Source organism: Lutra lutra, chromosome 9 (genome assembly GCF_902655055.1).
Source record: "Lutra lutra chromosome 9, mLutLut1.2, whole genome shotgun sequence".
Classification (NCBI taxonomy): Eukaryota; Metazoa; Chordata; class Mammalia; order Carnivora; family Mustelidae; genus Lutra; species Lutra lutra.
In genome coordinates this window covers 109,347,143-109,365,467 of record NC_062286.1, presented here as the reverse complement: position 1 = coordinate 109,365,467, position 18,325 = coordinate 109,347,143, and the positions used below count along the sequence as shown (strand labels likewise).

At 40.6% G+C, this 18,325-nt stretch overlaps 1 protein-coding gene across 1 annotated transcript; it reads left to right on the top strand.

Annotated features, from left to right (window-relative positions):
* Positions 1–2,334: 2,334 nt before the first annotated feature.
* LOC125109926 (ER membrane protein complex subunit 2-like) lies at positions 2,335–3,556 on the top strand. The gene has a single exon (XM_047747020.1). It carries the CDS (start codon positions 2,351–2,353, stop codon positions 3,242–3,244), a length of 894 nt encoding a protein of 297 aa, XP_047602976.1. The 5' UTR covers positions 2,335–2,350; the 3' UTR covers positions 3,245–3,556.
* The last annotated feature ends 14,769 nt before the right edge of the window (positions 3,557–18,325 follow it).

The following is an 18,325-nucleotide window of genomic DNA, read 5'->3' as shown; positions in this document are numbered from 1 at the left end:
GGATGTTTAATGGACTGAGCCACTTGGGTTCCCTAGACCCTGTGCTTTAAGGGACAATACCCCCATGGTGGCATTCATGCCCCAGAGCACCCCATTAGATCAGGCTGAGTGTAGACTTTCGGTGAAGCTAATCCTATCTGGCTCCTTTCCTGGTGCTATCCTGAAGGTTTCTCCTGGAGAACATCTCAGATTCTGCTTAGTAGGGAATCTAACCTAAGGCATCATCTTTAGTCCCTTCATATTCACCTCTTCTTTTTTATTTCAATTGAAACTGCCTTCATCCTACCTCTCACAGTGCACAACTCAAGTGCCCCTTCCACAAATTCCCAGTACTAATGAATCAGGGCACTGCTATTTGGAGACATGGGCTGGGCAATTTGGTATCACTTTTTTTTTTTTTAAAGATTTTATTTATTTATTTGACAGAGAGAAACCACAAGTAGGCAGAGAGGCAGGCAGAGAGAGAGGAGGAAGCAGGCTCCCTGCTGAGCAGAAAGCCCGACGTGGGGCTTGAACCCAGGACCTGGGATCATGACCCGAGCCGAAGGCAGCGGCTTAACCCACTGAGCCACCCAGGCACCCCTGGTATCACTTTTTGAAGCATTATCTTAACCTGGAGGTCTAATACTTCTTCAGAGGTATGCCATTGATTTTAAGATACTTTGTTTCATTATTTTATGTGCCTTTAAGTGGAAAAAAATGCTGGCAGGGAGGTTTTAACATGCCATTGGATGTTAGTTGCATTCCAACTTCAGAGAAAATAAAATATAAAAAGATATATATCCTATAACCAACATAATGAGGGAATTTCTAAACTTTGGTTCAGAGCTCTGACTTTGGGAAACATGAGTGGTGGAAGGAGTGACATCAGCATCATAGCAGAATAAGACATCCCTCGATTGTGTCCCAACACCAACAACAAAGATTTGGCATCCATCCATGGACAAAAGTACCTTTATGGGAGGTGTGGGATGCAGCCCAATCTGTCAATACGGGGAGGAATATCACCCACCTGTGCATTGGGTAGTAGGCTGAGATATGTCGTTCCCAGCTGTGGACTTTGCAGTGACCTATGAACCAGCTCCAGCCCCTCTTGGCCATAGTACAGGAGCCCCTCCTTGAAGAGCACCGTCCCAGAAAATCCCCCAAAGATGAGAGAGTCTTTGTGGAAATGCAGGTTTCCAGGGGAGAAGTTCGAGCACATTGTTAGAGAAAAACAAACAAACAAAACAAACAAAGAAAAAAACACAGGATCAGATGCATAGGAGAAGGTAAGAGGTATATCTTGCCTTTACCCACATCAGCCCTCCCCCAAGGGGGCACAGCTCAGGGTCAAGAGAGATCTTCTCAACCTGTGATTTCTCCCAGGGGGGAAGAGTGAGAGTATGTGAGTGAGTGCCCAGCTTCCCCAGTCATGCAGGATATTGCCAAAGAGGCCCATTTCTATGTCACCCCATAAGGAGAATGGAATCTTGACTGGGGGGACAGGGAGCGGCTGGAAGAACAGCAGATAGGACTCTCAGAGGACATTAAAGGGACACAAATTTTACTAACTGACCCACAGACTCTACCAAGAAGCCCACCCATGAGCTGCTGGAGACACATCACCCTCAGATCCCCTCAACTGGCCCATGGCCCCAGCACTCCATTTGTCTCACTCATATACACCCCCACCCTGTGGTTGGCTACCTGGGCTCACTCCCAATGGCAGTAGTGAGAAAGAACTTTTAGCAGATAGCTAGCGAGTATGTGCAGAAAGCCAGCCCAAATTTGTGGGAAATGAGGAGATGTTGATGAAAGGATATAAACTTGCAGTTATAAGATGAATAAGATCTTGGGTTTAATGTGCAGCATGATGACTACTGTTAACAATACTATATTATGTACTTGAAAGTTGCTAAGAGAGTAGATGTTAAGTGTTCTCACCACAGGAGAAAAACAGTAATTATATGAAGGAATGGAGGTGTTTAACTAACCCCATTGTGATAATCATTGCACAATACGTAAATGTATCACATCATCATATTGTACACCTCAAATTTATACAATGTTATATGTCAGTTATATTTCAATAAAGACCAGAAAAAGTTTTAAATAGAAATCATTGTTCACCAACCAAAAAAAGAACTCTGGCTTTGAACGCTAATTTTGATTCAGGGTTTAAATTTTGGCTCTGCCATTTGTTAGTTGAGTGATATTGATAATTTACTTCAACTTTCAGAATAAAACCTTAAATTTGAGGCTAATAACAGTTTATAAATCACAGAGTCACTGAGACTGTGTAATGAGTTGATGTAAGCAAGCTGCCAAAAAGAAAGAGATGGATTCCCTGCCTCCAGGTTTTGAGAAGATGGCGAAGGTCTCAGAGCTTTACGATGTCACTTGGGAAGAAATGCGAGATAAAATGAGAAAATGGAGAGAAGAAAACTCACGAAACAGTGAGCAAATTGTGGAAGTTGGAGAGGAATTAATTAATGAATATGCTTCTAAGCTTGGAGATGATATTTGGATCATATATGAGCAAGTGATGATTGCAGCTCTAGACTATGGTCGAGATGACTTAGCATTGTTTTGTCTTCAGGAGTTAAGAAGACAGTTCCCTGGCAGTCACAGAGTCAAGAGACTAACTGGCATGAGATTTGAAGCCATGGAAAGATATGATGATGCTATACAACTATATGATAGAATTTTACAAGAAGATCCAACTAACACTGCTGCAAGAAAGCATAAGATTGCCATTCGAAAAGCCCAGGGGAAAAATGTGGAGGCCATTCGGGAACTGAATGAGTATCTGGAACAATTTGTTGGGGACCAAGAAGCCTGGCATGAACTTGCAGAACTTTATATCAATGAACATGACTATGCTAAAGCAGCCTTTTGTTTAGAGGAGCTAATGATGACTAATCCACACAACCATTTATACTGTCAGCAGTATGCTGAAGTTAAATATACCCAAGGTGGACTTGAAAACCTCGAACTTTCAAGAAAGTATTTTGCACAGGCACTGAAACTGAACAACAGAAATATGAGAGCTTTGTTTGGGCTTTACATGTCAGCGAGTCATATTGCTTCTAATCCAAAAGCAAGTGCAAAAACAAAAAAGGACAACATGAAATATGCTAGTTGGGCAGCTAGTCAAATAAACAGAGCTTATCAGTTTGCAGGTCGAAGTAAGAAGGAAACCAAATACTCTCTTAAGGCAGTCGAAGACATGTTGGAAACACTGCAGATCACCCAGTCTTAAGGTTTCAAACTCTTTCACATTACATTTCACAACTGCACAATTGAACTTATTGGCCTATGACTTATTTACTAAATGCCTAGTGCTATTTATATACTAATTTTTTGTTAAGAGGGCAATTGTAAAGAATGTTTATATAAACCTAAAAATATGCCTTTTATTGCTAAGTAGGAAGATGGAGAAATTCCACGGAAGAGAGATTTAATAAGATTCATATTGATTGTACATCATTCTCTTCATATCACACATATATAACTTCTTTTAAACCACAACCTGATGTAGAAATCCCATAAATAAATCATGTGATTTATTAAACTTGCAAAAAAAAAAAAAAAAAAAAAAGAAAGAGATGGTGATAGAAGTTTTGAGTGCCTACCCAATGGCCTTGCTTCCCTCTCTCCTTTATTAACAGAACCCCCAGCTTTATTTACCTACCCCAGAGGGCCATGTCCATTAAAAGGCCAGGATTCTCTTAAGTTCAAGGGGTGGTAAATCATAATTTGCCTAAATTAACCTGACTTATTTCCCTCTTGTTAAGTGATTGATTTAGGCATAGATATATGATATACTTCTGGCTAATTTGATGTGAGAGGAAGTGTTTTGTAGCAACTTTAACCATGGCGTACATGACAGGGAGGTTTTGGAAGTTGTTGTCTGCATGTGAAGCTTGGATTTGCTGTCATCATCTTTGTAACAATTGGTGAGCAATATCCACATGCTGAGAATAATAGGACAGAAACAAAGAGTTCCCTGGGTCTTTGATGATACTGATGAACCTCTGAATTAATCAAATATAGAGTCCCCTACCTCTGGACTTTTTTTTTGCCAGTAATTAATGGTATCATTGAAGTGAGTTCACTTCAGTTTTTTTATTATTTGTAGCAGAAAAGTTTCAGAACTGATGTCATGCCTAATACTTATGAACTCATCTTTATTTCTGTTTCTGATATTACTGATTTATTTGACCTCAATGCCCCAAAGGTTCCTCATTTATCAAGTGAAGGATAAAAAGACATGTACTTTTGAGATTTGTCAATAGGATGGATGAAATAATGCGTAAGAGTGCTTAGTCCATTGGCTCGTCCAAAGAAAGCGTTCAACAAAGGGTTTATCCTTGTCCTCTTCTTAGTCCTCTTCCTTCCCTTCCTCCTAATATATAGTATTACTATACAGGTCAGTGTTTTAGACTGTATTGTTTTTACACAATTCTATCTTTGTAACGGGATCATGCCTTGGTTCATTATGAGGAAGCAATACTGCTGTACACCTTACTGACTTTGAGCTTGACTTTGGCCAAAGGAATATGAGCAGATATAATCTCAACCAAGTCTGTTCGAAGATTTTGAATGTTCTTATCTCATTTGGCCCCCTTTCTGGTCTTCCTATCATTTGCCCTGAAAAAAACATGTCCGAGTCCTCTCCATTCCTTCAGTCTAGGTTCTAGAACAATAGACACATGAAGCAGATCTAAACTTGTTCTTCAGTCCGAAGCTGGTCTGGCAAGCTCTAGGAGAGAAATCTAACTGCAAAATGTGTATTCCTCTACCTCCTTGAGATATGGAGGCTGTTTATTATGTAGCATTATTGCAGCAAAACAAACAACAAAAAACCTAATAGAATTAAAAACAAAACAAAACAAATAGAACCTCAAAGTCTTCCCCAAATTTGTTTCATGGTCCAGAAAGACCCATGACATCTGGCGTAGGCCCCAGACAGTGGAAGATGCTGATTGGACCAGTGGATTTGGGACTCTGCAGCTGATTATGTTCTAAGAAGTGAAAAGCCCATGCTGCTAGACAGATCTCCTCTTCACATCTTTTATTTGCCAGGCATGGTGCAGGTTCTTTGCACAGCAGTTTCTTCAGGAAGCCCAGTAATGGTAGTTGAGATGAAGTAGGCTAAGTTTGACTTGGAAGGAGGAAAATGGTTTGGACACCATCAGAGACATCGCTTCCTTACTCTGTGTGCAACATAAATTACTCCAAGGGCAGCAAATCTGAGAAGCTGGAAGGAGCATCATATGCAGAACAGAGAGAGAAGTCACCTGGTGGGGAACAGGAATGGGAGACCAGAACAAGAATTAAAAGTGCAGAGTCCAGGAAGCTCAGTCAGAAAAGCAGTGAGCTACTCCAAGGCCACACACTGGGAAAAAAAATCCATTTGAGATGCATGTGGAGGTCAGTCTTAGAGAATGGGTGAGTCCTAGAGTATGTGGCAAAGGAGACAAGTAAGTATCTCTCAGGTCAAAGCCATGGTCCGCTTGTTCTGAAACCCTCTGGGCTGAAGACTCCCTGCTTTTGAGTGAGCACTTGAGCCAAGAAATTGGGAGGATGTATCACTAAGTTCCCTGGTGCTACCAGGACAATGGTGACCCTTGACTCTGGTTTCCTGGCTGTGACTTCAGAATTTTTCACCCTGGTCCTCTGAAACACTGAACCAGTCTTAAATCCCAAAGCTTCAGGGGAGTCTGTGCTCCCTGGCAGTGCTGTCTCCTTGTCTGGATGTCTGAAAGTTGCCTATTGTCAGATTCCCCTCCTGTCTTTCAAGGGTCCCATTGGTGCTACCTTGCTGGGCCTCTCCTATTCTGGCCCTTAAAGGAACTGGACCACTGATATCCACCTGCCAATGAACCTTCCCATCCCATGCTCCACCTCCCAGTTTACCCTGCCTTACCCAGGAACACCCACAATGTTCTGCTAGTCCCCAGCCTCTGGCTGCTCTTCCCAGACCTTGCTGTACTCCACTCTTCAGGATCTCACACACGTAAGTTCAAGAAATGCCTATAGCCTCCTTGAGTGACCTCTTCCTCTTCACTTTCTGATCCCTGAAATTATATTTTTATAGATGTGGTCCTCTAGTTCACATTAAAATATAAATTCCCCATGGGAGAGACCCTATTAAGCCTTGCAGGGAATTGCTAATTTACATCTTAATGTGAATGAGGTTATTGGATTTTTTTCCCCTTTAAAGCAATCTTTGATGGGGGTCGGGGAAAAGTAGAGAAAGCATGATCACCAGTTGGAAATGTAAGAGGGTCAGAAAGGAGGCTTTGGAGACAGGGGAAGGACACAAGGAGGGAAATTTTGGTTCTCAGTTTTGTCTGGAGCATTTAGGGTGAATAGTGATTCCAGGTGCTTTTTTTAACCTTGATGGGGTTTTTTATTTGTTTGTTTATTTTGCTTTGCTGTTTGAAATTCAGCTTTTTCTGATTTATTTCTGTGATGGAGTGATACAAAATATTTAGAAAGCAAAAGAATTAATGGTACATGTGGAAGAATCTTTAGGATGAAAATCAGTCAGCATGTGAAGGACACTAAGCACACAGGATGATAGATATAAACGAGTCATAAAACTGGCAATTGTGTCCCCTGTAACTATCACAGCTCAAGAGAGTGAGTTTTTCCAGGGAGGTTGATCCCTTTGCTTGATAGTATAGTGAGTGTCTTATTTGGTCATTTCATTCCACAGCCTGGTCCTAAGTGCGCATTTTCAGAAACTCAGTTTTGCTGGTGCATGAAATAGATCAGCCTCAAAGGACTGAGTCATAGGTTTCAAACTCACAAAAGTATGATGAAAGGTAGACTTCTTAATGTGCATAATGTTTTATGCACTGTCAGCACACCTGCTTCCTAGAATCCAAATCAACAGGAAGTCAAATCAGTAGGAAGATGGTAGCCTGGCAGAAATGCGTGGTGAAGAAAGGCTTATATCCACAGCTATGATTGAGTTCTCATAGGTGCCAGAAACCATACTGAGTATTTTATTTTTCATTTAAGTCTCAAAACAGGGACACCTGGGAGGATCAGTCAGTTAAGCAACTGCCTTCAGCTCAGGTCATGCTCCCAGGGTCCTGGGATCGAGTCCTACACTGGGCTCCTCGCTCAGAGGGGAGCCTACTTGTCCCTCTGCCTGCTGCTCCCCTTGCTTGTGATCTCTCTCTCTCTCTCTCTCTGACAAGTAAATAAATAATTTTAAAAAAATTCTCAAAACAATCCAGAAACAAGGTGCTTTCATTATACCCCTGTAACTGATGAGTAAGTTATCAAGACTTGAAGTGTTTCTTCAGGTCAGTATACTAGAAAGAGTCTGAGCCAAATTCAAATTCAGGTAAGTAAGTCTGTAAAACCAAACCAGTAAATAGCCCAAGTCAGTGGTCTCTGGCTGGATGGAACACCTGGAGATGAATCTGGACATGTGAGGATGGGCAAAACGTGAGTGGACAAAGGAAAGGGAAGATAGCCCAGACACATGTCAAGGAGTAAACCAGATGCTCAAGTGTGGATCTCAGGGCTGGCCTGACTGTAGAAAACTGGTAGTTTAAGAAATGCTCTTGGTCTAACTTGATGTCAAAAGAATAAAATTTCATTTTACTTACACACATCTGCGTGTGTTGTGTTCCACCTCTGACCAGAAAATTATTTTGGTGAGTTGGAAAAATAAGTAATAAAAATGATAAAGATATTAGTAAAAGACAAAGAAAGAAACAAATAAAGGCTCTCCTGACACCCATGCCAGGCTCCCCTTCACATACTTAAAACAAACAAGAAACAGAAGTCAATTTGGGGATTCTCTAAAAATGACTCTATTCTCAAACTCTCAATGTTGAGATTTTTGTTGTTATGTTTATTTTGAGAATTTTAAAGTAAACTTCATAAAATGTATTAAAAACTATAAAAATGTAATTTTAATATAACAGATCCATAAGATAAAGTAAAATGGAATAATCAAGAATTGAATTATCATGGTATTCTTTAATGTCTAGGGATATTTTAGATTTGGGGAGGAAATATTTCACACACACACACCACCAATATGACATGTGTCAATCACATGAAAGGAGGCATCCAAATATAGTATACACCAGATATCCTTATTATTGAAAAATCTTTCCCATTCTACCTAGTCTGCTCACTAAGATGACATGAAAATCCTCTATTAGTAGGGGAACCAAATTCATAGGCTTATTCAAGCAGAACAATATGTCCAATAAGAAGTTGGTGAGATATGTTAAGCTACATTGATTCTGACTAATTCAGCAATAACTTCTTAAAGAACTGGCTAAAAAATGGAAAAATCAAGAGGTGACTGGGTCTAATACAACTTAACACAAATGAGGACACTCCAGTGAGAAGCAATGAAAGTTTTATAATCACACTTATGCCTTAGTGGTTGTGATATGATCATTCTTCTGCTTTAATTGAACTTGTCATTTTTTTCCCTAACTAAATTTTAGGAATAACTTTTGGAAGACAAAGCATATCACCAAAATATAGATATGGCCTCAAAATGTGCACATGTGCATATGTTTTATCTTCATTAGAAGCATTCTTGCCATCTACTACTATGTTCTCTTGTCTTAGTATTTTCAGTGAGCTTTTCTAATTCAAATACAGAAAGGCTCTGGAATAACGGTATCTAAAAGAACTGACTGAGATTACAAAATGTTCTATATCCACACCGTTTCCAGTACAGGAGTCACCATCAACATATGGCCGCTGAAAGTTTGAAATGTAGCTAGTGCAACTCAGGAACTAAATTTTATATTGTATTTACTTTTAGTAAACTATCTACATAGTTCTACGTGGCTAGTGACTATGGTATTGGACAGGTGAGCTCTAGAACATTGAAACATACCGACTTAAATAAAAGCAAATTGAAGAAAGTTTTTTTGAAATCTTGGTCCTACAACATCCATGACTCTTAGGTATTACTGTTCCCATTTTTCAGATGAGAAATGTGTCCAGGGAGAGTGCTTTGCCCATGGTTTTACGGCTGGAAGTGAATCCAGGTCAGAAACATCAAAAGCCTAGCTTTTTCCAAGAGTCCATACTGCCCTAATTGCATGGAACCATGCTTCTATGGTTGGACGTTTATGTTGATCACAGGTTTTTTTTTTCCCCCGGAAATCATTAGTCATTGAAATGAGTATTTTAGTAGATAAGTCATTGTCCTCAGAATTAATGCTGTATTTTGAAGAGGCCACTATTGGTGAGCTCAGAGTGACAGAGTATTGCAAATTATTGTCAGGAATATGTATACTCCCACCAGCCAGGCTAGGGTGTTTCATTTGCATACAATCTGGTCATCCAAACGTTTCTGAGGGACCAGGGAGAGAAAGGGAGAGAGCACTTGTGAGCAGCGAGGGTGGGGGGGTGGTCAAAGGGAGAGGAAAAGAGAGAATCCCAAGCAGGTTCCATGTCCCTCGCAGCCCTCGACATGAAGTTCAATTTCACAGCCCCAAGGTCATGACCTGAGCCGAAATCAAGAGCTGGATGCTTTACTGACTGAGCCACCCGGGCACCCCTCAATATGGTCATTTGAGAATGTCTTTGGTGATTCTATGATTGAAAGACACTATCTTATTTTTTATATATATGTATGCATATATATATATATATATATATATATATATATATATATACACACACACACACACACACACATTAAGATTTTACTTACTTAGTAGAAACAGAGTACAAGCCAGGGAAGTTGTGGGGCTCGATCCTACTGGGATCATGACCTGAGCTGAAGACAGACGCTTAACCCACTGAGCCACCCAGGTGCCCCAATTTTTATATTTATTTAATAACCACAAATGAGGCTGAACATTTTCCCCTTACTTATGTCTTCTGTAAATTGTCTGTCTCTGTCCTTTTTTTCAAAACCATAACATTTGCTTTTCATGAGGCCTTCTAGCTTATACATCTTTCAAGGCTACAAACAACTGGAAAAGCGTATTCAGGAGACTTCATCCCTTTAGAGGGGCTTTTTGTCTCTCTTGAATTCAGAGGCATACTTCAAAAAAAAAAAAAAAAAAAGACTGCTCTGGATACTTGCATGGGTGACTGCCCAAATCTTTAGGTACCGTACCTCCCCCATTTTCCTATTCCCGGGTTTCTAAGTACTAGGAACTTCTTAAGAAGTTTGTGGGCATACAAAAATGAAAACTAAAACTAATAATAATCAATTAATCAGCGGTGATTGCATTATATAGATGAATTATCCTAGTATATTTAAATGTTTCTTTAGAGCCTTAAACTTTTCATAGATGAACCAATGGCCAGAGAAATTTATTAGCTTAAAAGATGCTACCGCTTGAAGATTATTAGTAAGAGAAGAAAAACAGCTATAAAATATAAATAGATGTAAATTGTCAGTAAAAAATTCACATTTTATAAAACTTGAGCACTATGCCACAGAGTAAAGTCAGTTACACTTATGGGTTAAAATCCTGTAATGAAGATGGGGCTAATTTTGCACTGAGGTTCATAAAAAATTATTGAATCACAAGTGATAATTACCAATAAAATGAAAAATGATTAAAAAAAGGAAAATGAGGCTTTCTCCTCTGGACTTTCAATCATCTCAACATGGAGTAATATGTTGGGCCGATAGGCCATCTCCTTCCTCAAACCAAGATTCCTTAAGAGAGATAGTTCATTTTATAATTAATTAAAAGGCTGATATTTGGCAATATGTTAACTGATTTACTTGCAAAGAAACTTGACTCTGTAGAGACGCCTGGGTGGCTCAATTTTTTGGACGTTCAACACTTGATTTCCAGTCAGGTCATGATCTCAGGATCATGGGATCAGACCCTGCATTGGGCTCAGTGTTGGGATTGTCTCATTCTCTCTCTCCCTCTGCCCATTCTCTCACTCAAAAGAAAAAAAAAAAAAAAAGAAAGAAAGAGAAACTTGACTTGTTTGAGTCCAAAGTTTCACAAGGAACAAATTCCTTTTGTTATTCAGCACCACGGTATTTCTTAAACATTAGATATCAAATCTGAATGTCTTTTTAAAAAAAATATTTTATTTATTTGACACAGAGAGAGATCACAAGTAGGGAGAGAGGCAGACAGAAGGAGAAGGAGAAAGAGGCTCCCCCACTGAGCAGGGAACCCGATGTGGGGCTCGATTCCAGGCCCCTGAGATCATGACCTGAGCCAAAGACAGATGCTTAACCAACTGAGCCACCCAGATGCTCCCTGAATGTTCGTTTTTATAGTTTTTCCTTCAGTTACCTTAAAATATATCTACATGTAACTAAACAGTCTCAGAGTACAAACATGAAATTATTTTCATTTTTCCCAGTTGCAACTTCAACTGCTCTGGGCTGATTTGCTACCCTGACTCCTAGTGGCATCCTGGAAATACTCAAAAACTTACTGGCCATTTTCTGGTTAGTAAGAATAGGCCTGGTTAGGCCAAGGTGATAAATTAACCTTAAAATCTCAGTGGTTTAGCAAATCAAGGCTATATCCTTTACTCATGCAAACTGCGTTATGGACTTGGTGGCTCTCCAAGGCAGCAGAGGTCCAAGTTGGTGATTCAGGACTGGAGCTTTTCAGCGGATGGCTTCCAACAGGGGGAAGAGACTTGCCTTGGCCCAACTCCCCGAGTGAGTGCTTTGCTGACCTCACACTGATCTTAGTCCACGCATTCTGTCTTAATTTAAAATTGTGATGTTTTATCATTAGTTTCTTTACCTTAATTTTTATTTAAAAATTATTTTTAAATGTAAAATGCTTTACATTTTAAATGTTAAATTTTAATCATAAGATATTATTTTTACATATTTTTGTACATGCTTTAAAACAGTAGTCATCTTGATTCCTGAGGTTTTTAGCAGCCCTCTACATTTGGTGTCTGAGGCAAGCACAGCTCTTGTTTCACCTTAACTGCAGCCCTGCCCCAGGGAGGGAAGAAGTTCTTTGATCGGGCAACACGTCCATGAGATCTGTGGCCGTGGGCTCTGACCCCTAAAACATGATTCTAGCATCCTTTTCTACCACATTTGAAATTGGCATTCGAAAAGATTCTCCTTAGTGGCGCAGAGGCTGCTTTATAACTGAAACAGTCGAAGATTTATGCTTTCTTGGCAGTACATTCCTCTCAGAAACCTAGCAGGCTTATGATCTGTTTCCTGCAATCAGTTCCACGTGACGGAAGACAATGGAGGTTTTCTCAGTTATGATTCCTAAGCCTACTTCACTTCATTGACTCAATGTCAAGTTTCAGGCTCAACTTAAGGAGGGCCTACCTTGAAGGTATAGGGTTTCAGTAAGAAGGCTACCCACTTACCCTTTTCTATGCCTTTGGTCATTTTAAACAACTGAAAGTTTTACTGGGTGCCATACCGTTAGTGTTTTCTATGATTTGAGGTCTTTTATTTTTTTTTTTTAAGATTTATTTATTTATTTGAGAGAGAGAGAGAGAATGGGAGCATGAGTGGGAAGAGGGGCAGAGGGAGAGAATCTCAAGGAGACTCCCCACTGAACACAGAGCCTGACTCTGTGCTGGATCACATGACCCATGAGATCATGACCTGAGCTAAAATCATAAATCAAACGCTTAACCAACTGAGCCCCCCAGATGCCCCTGCCTTGAAGTCTTCTAATCAACTGGGAGTTTAGCCTGATATTTTGTTGCATAAACTCTTTTTCTTAGATCCCATCATTTTCTTTGGGGACTGGAAGCAGAAGCCTTTTGAAAATCTTCAAAGCCCTGAATTTTTGGAATCAAATTTCTCTCATTTCTATTTGCAAATTGGCAGTTGTTTTCTGAGCTCTTGTCTTTCTTGTAACATCTCTATCGAATCCAACCAATACCAATCATTTCCTAGGGTTCTGTTTTCCAATCTCTACCCCTGAAGCAAAAGTCCATTAGGTTCATATGCCACCTGGGTGAGCCAGACTAATGTCTCCAAAAGATGTGCACATACTAATTTCAGGAAACTGTGAATATACTATTTTACATGGCGAAGGGAAATCAATGTTGCAAATGGAAAAAAATTGCCAATCCTAGACCTTAAATACAGGGAAATTATCCTGCATTCTCTAGTGGTCCCAATCTAATCAAATGAGTTCTTAAAGAAGGAAGAGAGAGGCAGAAGAGTTAGTCAGAAATTCAGGATGAGGACTGTACCTACCCTTGTTGACTTTGGTGATGGAGGGAGGAGGCCACAAGTCAAGAAAGGTAAGGGCCTATAGATGCTGAGAACAACTCAGTTCTTAGAAAGGAAATACAAAACTCAATCCCACAACTAGAAACAACTGGATTCTGACAACAACCCACTATTCAAGGAAGTGGATATTCCCCCTGGAGCTTCCAAAAAGAAATGCAACCTGCTGCCATCTTGATTATAACCTGGTGAGATCTGTGTAGGACTTGTGATCTACAGAACTTTGAAATAATAAACTTGAGTTATTTTAAACCTAAATTTGTGGGAATTTGTTACAACAGTAATAGAAATCTAATAGATCCCCCAAGTTACCTCTGACAAAGGTTTAAACAAATACTTTACTCCTATGTACATGCTTCACTATCTTTCCAGACTCTGATACATGTCACCTTATTGTCCACCACTTGACTGATAAGCCTTTACCAAATATTTTAAGTTTTGTTATGGTGGCACCCCATTTCCAGTATCAATTTCTATTTTAATCAAAATAGGTTGTTATTCTGTGGTTACAGATTGACCAGGAATCCCAGTGACTCCAATAAAGGTTTATTTCTTGTTCATGGAATATCTGCTATAAGCCCAGGGCTCCATGCGTCTCCCTTCCACGAGGTGATGCAGGGATCCAGCCTGCTTACATCTTAGGATTTTAAATCTAATATGTATGTTTCAGGGGACCACAGCCCAGGAAGAAAATATTAGAGGGCCTCCAATGATTTTCAATTTCTAAAAATAGAAACAATATTTGTAACTTTTGCTCATAATCTATTGGGCAAATTAAAACACGGGTCTGCATAACTCCTGGATGAATGAAAAATGCCGTTTTATTATGTACTCAGAAGGAGAAAACTCAATATTGGTGGTCCGCTAGTGATATCATACTGTTCTTTATTATTTAAAAATAATTCACGGATGCCTGGGGGGGCTCAGTTGGTTGGGCATCTGACTTTGACTCAGGTTATGATCTCCAGGTCCTAGAATTGAGCCCCACGTTGGGGTCCCTGCTCAGTGCAGAGTCTGCTTGAAATTCTCTCTCCCTCTACTATCCTGCTCATGCTCTCTCTCTCTCTCTCTCTCTCTCTCTCTCAAATATATAAATGAATCTTTAAAACAACAATTCAGATTGATCCAATGTAAAGCTCCATTTTATTTTTTTTAAGATTTTATTTATGTATTTGAGAGAGAGAGAGAAAGAGCTTGAGCAAGAGAGAGCACAAGCAGGGGCAGGGGGTAGGGAGAAGCAGACTCCCCACTGAACAGGGAGTCCAATGTGGGACTCGATCCTAGGACACTGAGATCATGACCTGAGTTGAAGGCAGATGCTTAATCAACTGACCCACCCAGGCACCCCTAGGGTTCCATTTTAAATTGGTTTTAGTTTAAACTTGGTTTACAGAATATCTTCTTAAGTTTTTTATTTGGAGACTTGGAGAAAGAGAAGAATCATGGTAAGCTTTTATTTCTGCTCCAACACTAGCACCCTGAAGTGGAGGAAAAGGAATAAGTAGTTTGGGGGTGGGGATATTTCCTTCCCCTCCTTCTGGATTCCAAATCCTTCATTTTACAGGGAAGATGGGGAAACAAGAGAAATGGAACACAGACCTGGCTATCTTGGTGGTGGGATGTGGCATAGTCTTACTCAGGCTGGGTATGCTGTGGACAGTCTGTCCTGAAGGGATCTCCACTAGGGTGGTGTTGTGTTATTTGTGGGGGTGATATTCAGTATCCTTCTGTCTCTGGTCCACTTAGGACTCTTTGGAGAGCAGCACATCTCCCTATGTCCCTAGCCACTTCACACAGTTAGACGCTGCAGTGCTTTAAGCAGCTACATCCTTGGCTGCCTTTCTCTCCACGCTTCTTCATGTAGAGCTCTGGGTATCCCTGGAGCTTCTCTGTGGGCCTTCTAAGAGTCTCAGAGATGGGATATGCTGAAGATTGCCCCATTTTCTTATCTCTGTCCTACACCACAGTCCCTTACTACCTGACTCCCTTCCACACACCCCAGGTTCTTGTTCCCAATATCTATCTCCATGTGAGAAGCAGGAAATATACTCAATGTCCATTTAGTCTCCCAAACTCCAGGACTACATCTCGAGCTCTTCCATGAACTTCTTCTCTAAGCCCCATTTAACTGTAATAATTCAAAATGAGCCCATAGCCCAGCCACCCACCTAGATGCCCATTGAAATGCCTGTCCTCCCTTCTAATGGTCAAATCCAAATCTTTATTATGGTTTGTTCAGAGCATCTTCTTTTCCTCGGTTTGATGTGGGACAAGACCCCTCTTCATTCTCTCATGGGCAGGGAACAAAACCCCCAGCTCTCCTTACTCATTCAGCAGCTAAAGAGGCCAATGATTTCTTTTTTCTTTCTTTCCAACTTGTCTGGGAAAATAAAATGGATATAAACAGTCAATTAAAGGTATTACAGTGCTCTACATGCTATATAGTGTCATTCCTTTATAGTATGGCCAATAAAATATTATAGAGGAAGAAACATGGGAGGGAGAAAGGGATAATGAGAACTAGAAGTAGTCCAAAAGCCTCCTGAATTGGCATTCATTGATTTCTTACAGGTGCCAGGTACTGTGCTAAGCCCTTAGGATGGTTAATTTTATGTGTCCACTTGACTGAGCCATGGAACAGCCAGATATTGGGCCAAACATTATTATTCCGGATGTTCCTGTGAGGGTGTTTCTGGATGAGATTAACATTTGAATGGTTAATATAGACTGAAGATAGCAGAGTGCTCTCCTATAAAGGGTGGGACTCATCCAGTCACTTGAAGACCTGAATGGAACAAAAAGGCTGGGTAAGAGGGAATTCCTCCTGCCTGATCCCTTGAACTGGGTGTTTTCTGGCCTTCAGGCTCAAACTGAAACATCAGCTTGGGTCTCAAGCCTACTGGCTTTCTGACTGGCGATCGCCCCATCAGGCCTTGTGAGTCAGACTAAACCTACCTGTCAGCCCTCCTGGGGCACCAGGTTGCTGACCACAGATCATGGGACTTCTCCATCTCTATAACCATGTGAGTCAGTTTCATATAACAAATCTCTTCTCATATCTAGATCTATCTCCCTCTCTTTCTGTATATCTTCTGTTTCTCTGGACAACTTTTTTTTCTTTCTTTCATGCTGAGAATGATGAGGTCTTTACCCCCAGTTTTTGTTTTTTTTTTTTCATTTTATTTTATTTTTTTCAGTGTTCCAAAATTCATTGCTTATGCACCACACCCAGTGCTCCATGCAATACGTGTGCTCCTTAATACCCACCACCAGGCTCACCCAACCACCCACCCCCCTCCCCTCCAAAACCCTCAGTTTGTTTCTCAGAGTCCACAGTCTCTCATGGTTCATTTCCCCCTCCAATTTCCCCCAAGTCACTTCTCCTCTCCCTCTCCCAATGTCCTCCATGTTATTCCTTATGCTCCACAAGTAAGTGAAACCATGTGATAGTTGACTCTTTCTGCTTGACTTGTTTCACTCAGCATAATCTCTTCCAGTCCCATCCACGTTGATTCAAAAGTTGGGTATTCATCCTTTCTGATAGAGGCATAATACTCCATTGTATATATTGACCATATCTTCTTTTTTTTTATTTTTTTATTAACATATAATGTATTATTAGCCCCAGGGGTGCAGGTCTGTGAATCACCAGGTTTGCACACTTCATATCACATACCTTCCCCAATGTCATAACCAGACCACCCTCTCCCTACCCTTGCCGCCCCCCTGCACCAGCAACCCTTAGTCTGTTTTGTGAGATTAAGAGTCTCTTATGCTTTGTCTTCCTCCTGATCCCATCTTGTTTCATTTATTCTTTTCCTACTTCCCAAGCCCCCACGTTGCCTCTCAACTTCCTCATATCAGGGAGATCATATGATAATTGTTTTTCTCTGATTGACTTATTTCACTAAGCATAATACCATCTAGTTCCATCCATGTCATTGCAAATGGCAAGATTTCATTTCTTTTGATAGCTGCATAGTATTCCATTGTATATATATAACACATCTTCTTTATCTATTCATCTGTTGATGGACATCTAGGTTCTGTGCATAGTTTGGCTATTGTGGATTTTGCTGCTATAAACATTTGGGTGCACATGCCCCTTCAGATCACTACATTTGTATCCTTAGGGTAAATACCCAGTAGTGAAATTGCTGGGTCATAGGGTAGCTCTATTTTCAACTTTTTGAGGAACCTCCATGCTGTTTTCCAGAGTGGTTGCACCAGCTCCCATTCCCACCAACAGTGTAGGATGTTTCCCCTTTCTCCGCATCCTCGCGAGCATCTGTCATTTCCTGACTTGTTAATTTTAACCATTCTGACTGGTGTGAGGTCATATCTCATTGTGGTTTTGATTTGTATTTCTCTGATGCCGAGTGATGTGGAGTACTTTTTTATGTGTCTGTTGGCCATCTGGATGTCTTCTTTGCAGAAATGTCTGTTCATGTCCTCTGCCCATTTCTTTCTTTTTTTTCTTTCTTAAAGATTTTGTTTAGGGGCGCCTGGGTGGCTCAGTGGGTTGAAGCCTCTGCCTTCGGCTCAGGTCATGGTCCCGGTGTCCTGGGATCGAGCCCCACATCGGGCTCTCTGCTTTGTGGGGAGCCTGCTTCCACCTCTCTCTCTCTCTGCCTCTCTGCCTACTTATGATCTCTGTCTGTCAAATAAATAAATAAAATCTTTTAAAAAAATAAAGGTTTTTTTTATTTTTTGACAGATGGAGAAAGATCACAAGTAGGCAGAGAGGCAGGCGCGGGGGGTGGTGGGAAGCAGGATTCCTGCTGAGCAGAGAGCCTGATGTGGGGCTCAATTCCAGGACCCCGGGATCATGACCCGAGCTGAAGGCAGAGGCTTTAACCCACTGAGCCACCCAGGTGCCCCTGCCCATTTCTTGATTGGATTATTTGTTCTTTGGGCTTTGGGTTTGATAAGTTCTTTATAGATTTTTGGATACTAGTCCTTTATCTGATATGTCGTTTGCAAATATCTTCTCCTATTCTGTCGGTTGTCTTTTGGTTTTGTTAACTGTTTCCTTTGCTGTGCAAAAGCTTTTGATTTTGATGAAGTCCCAATAGTTCATTTTTGCCCTTGTTTCCCTTGCCTTTGGCGTGTTCATAGAAA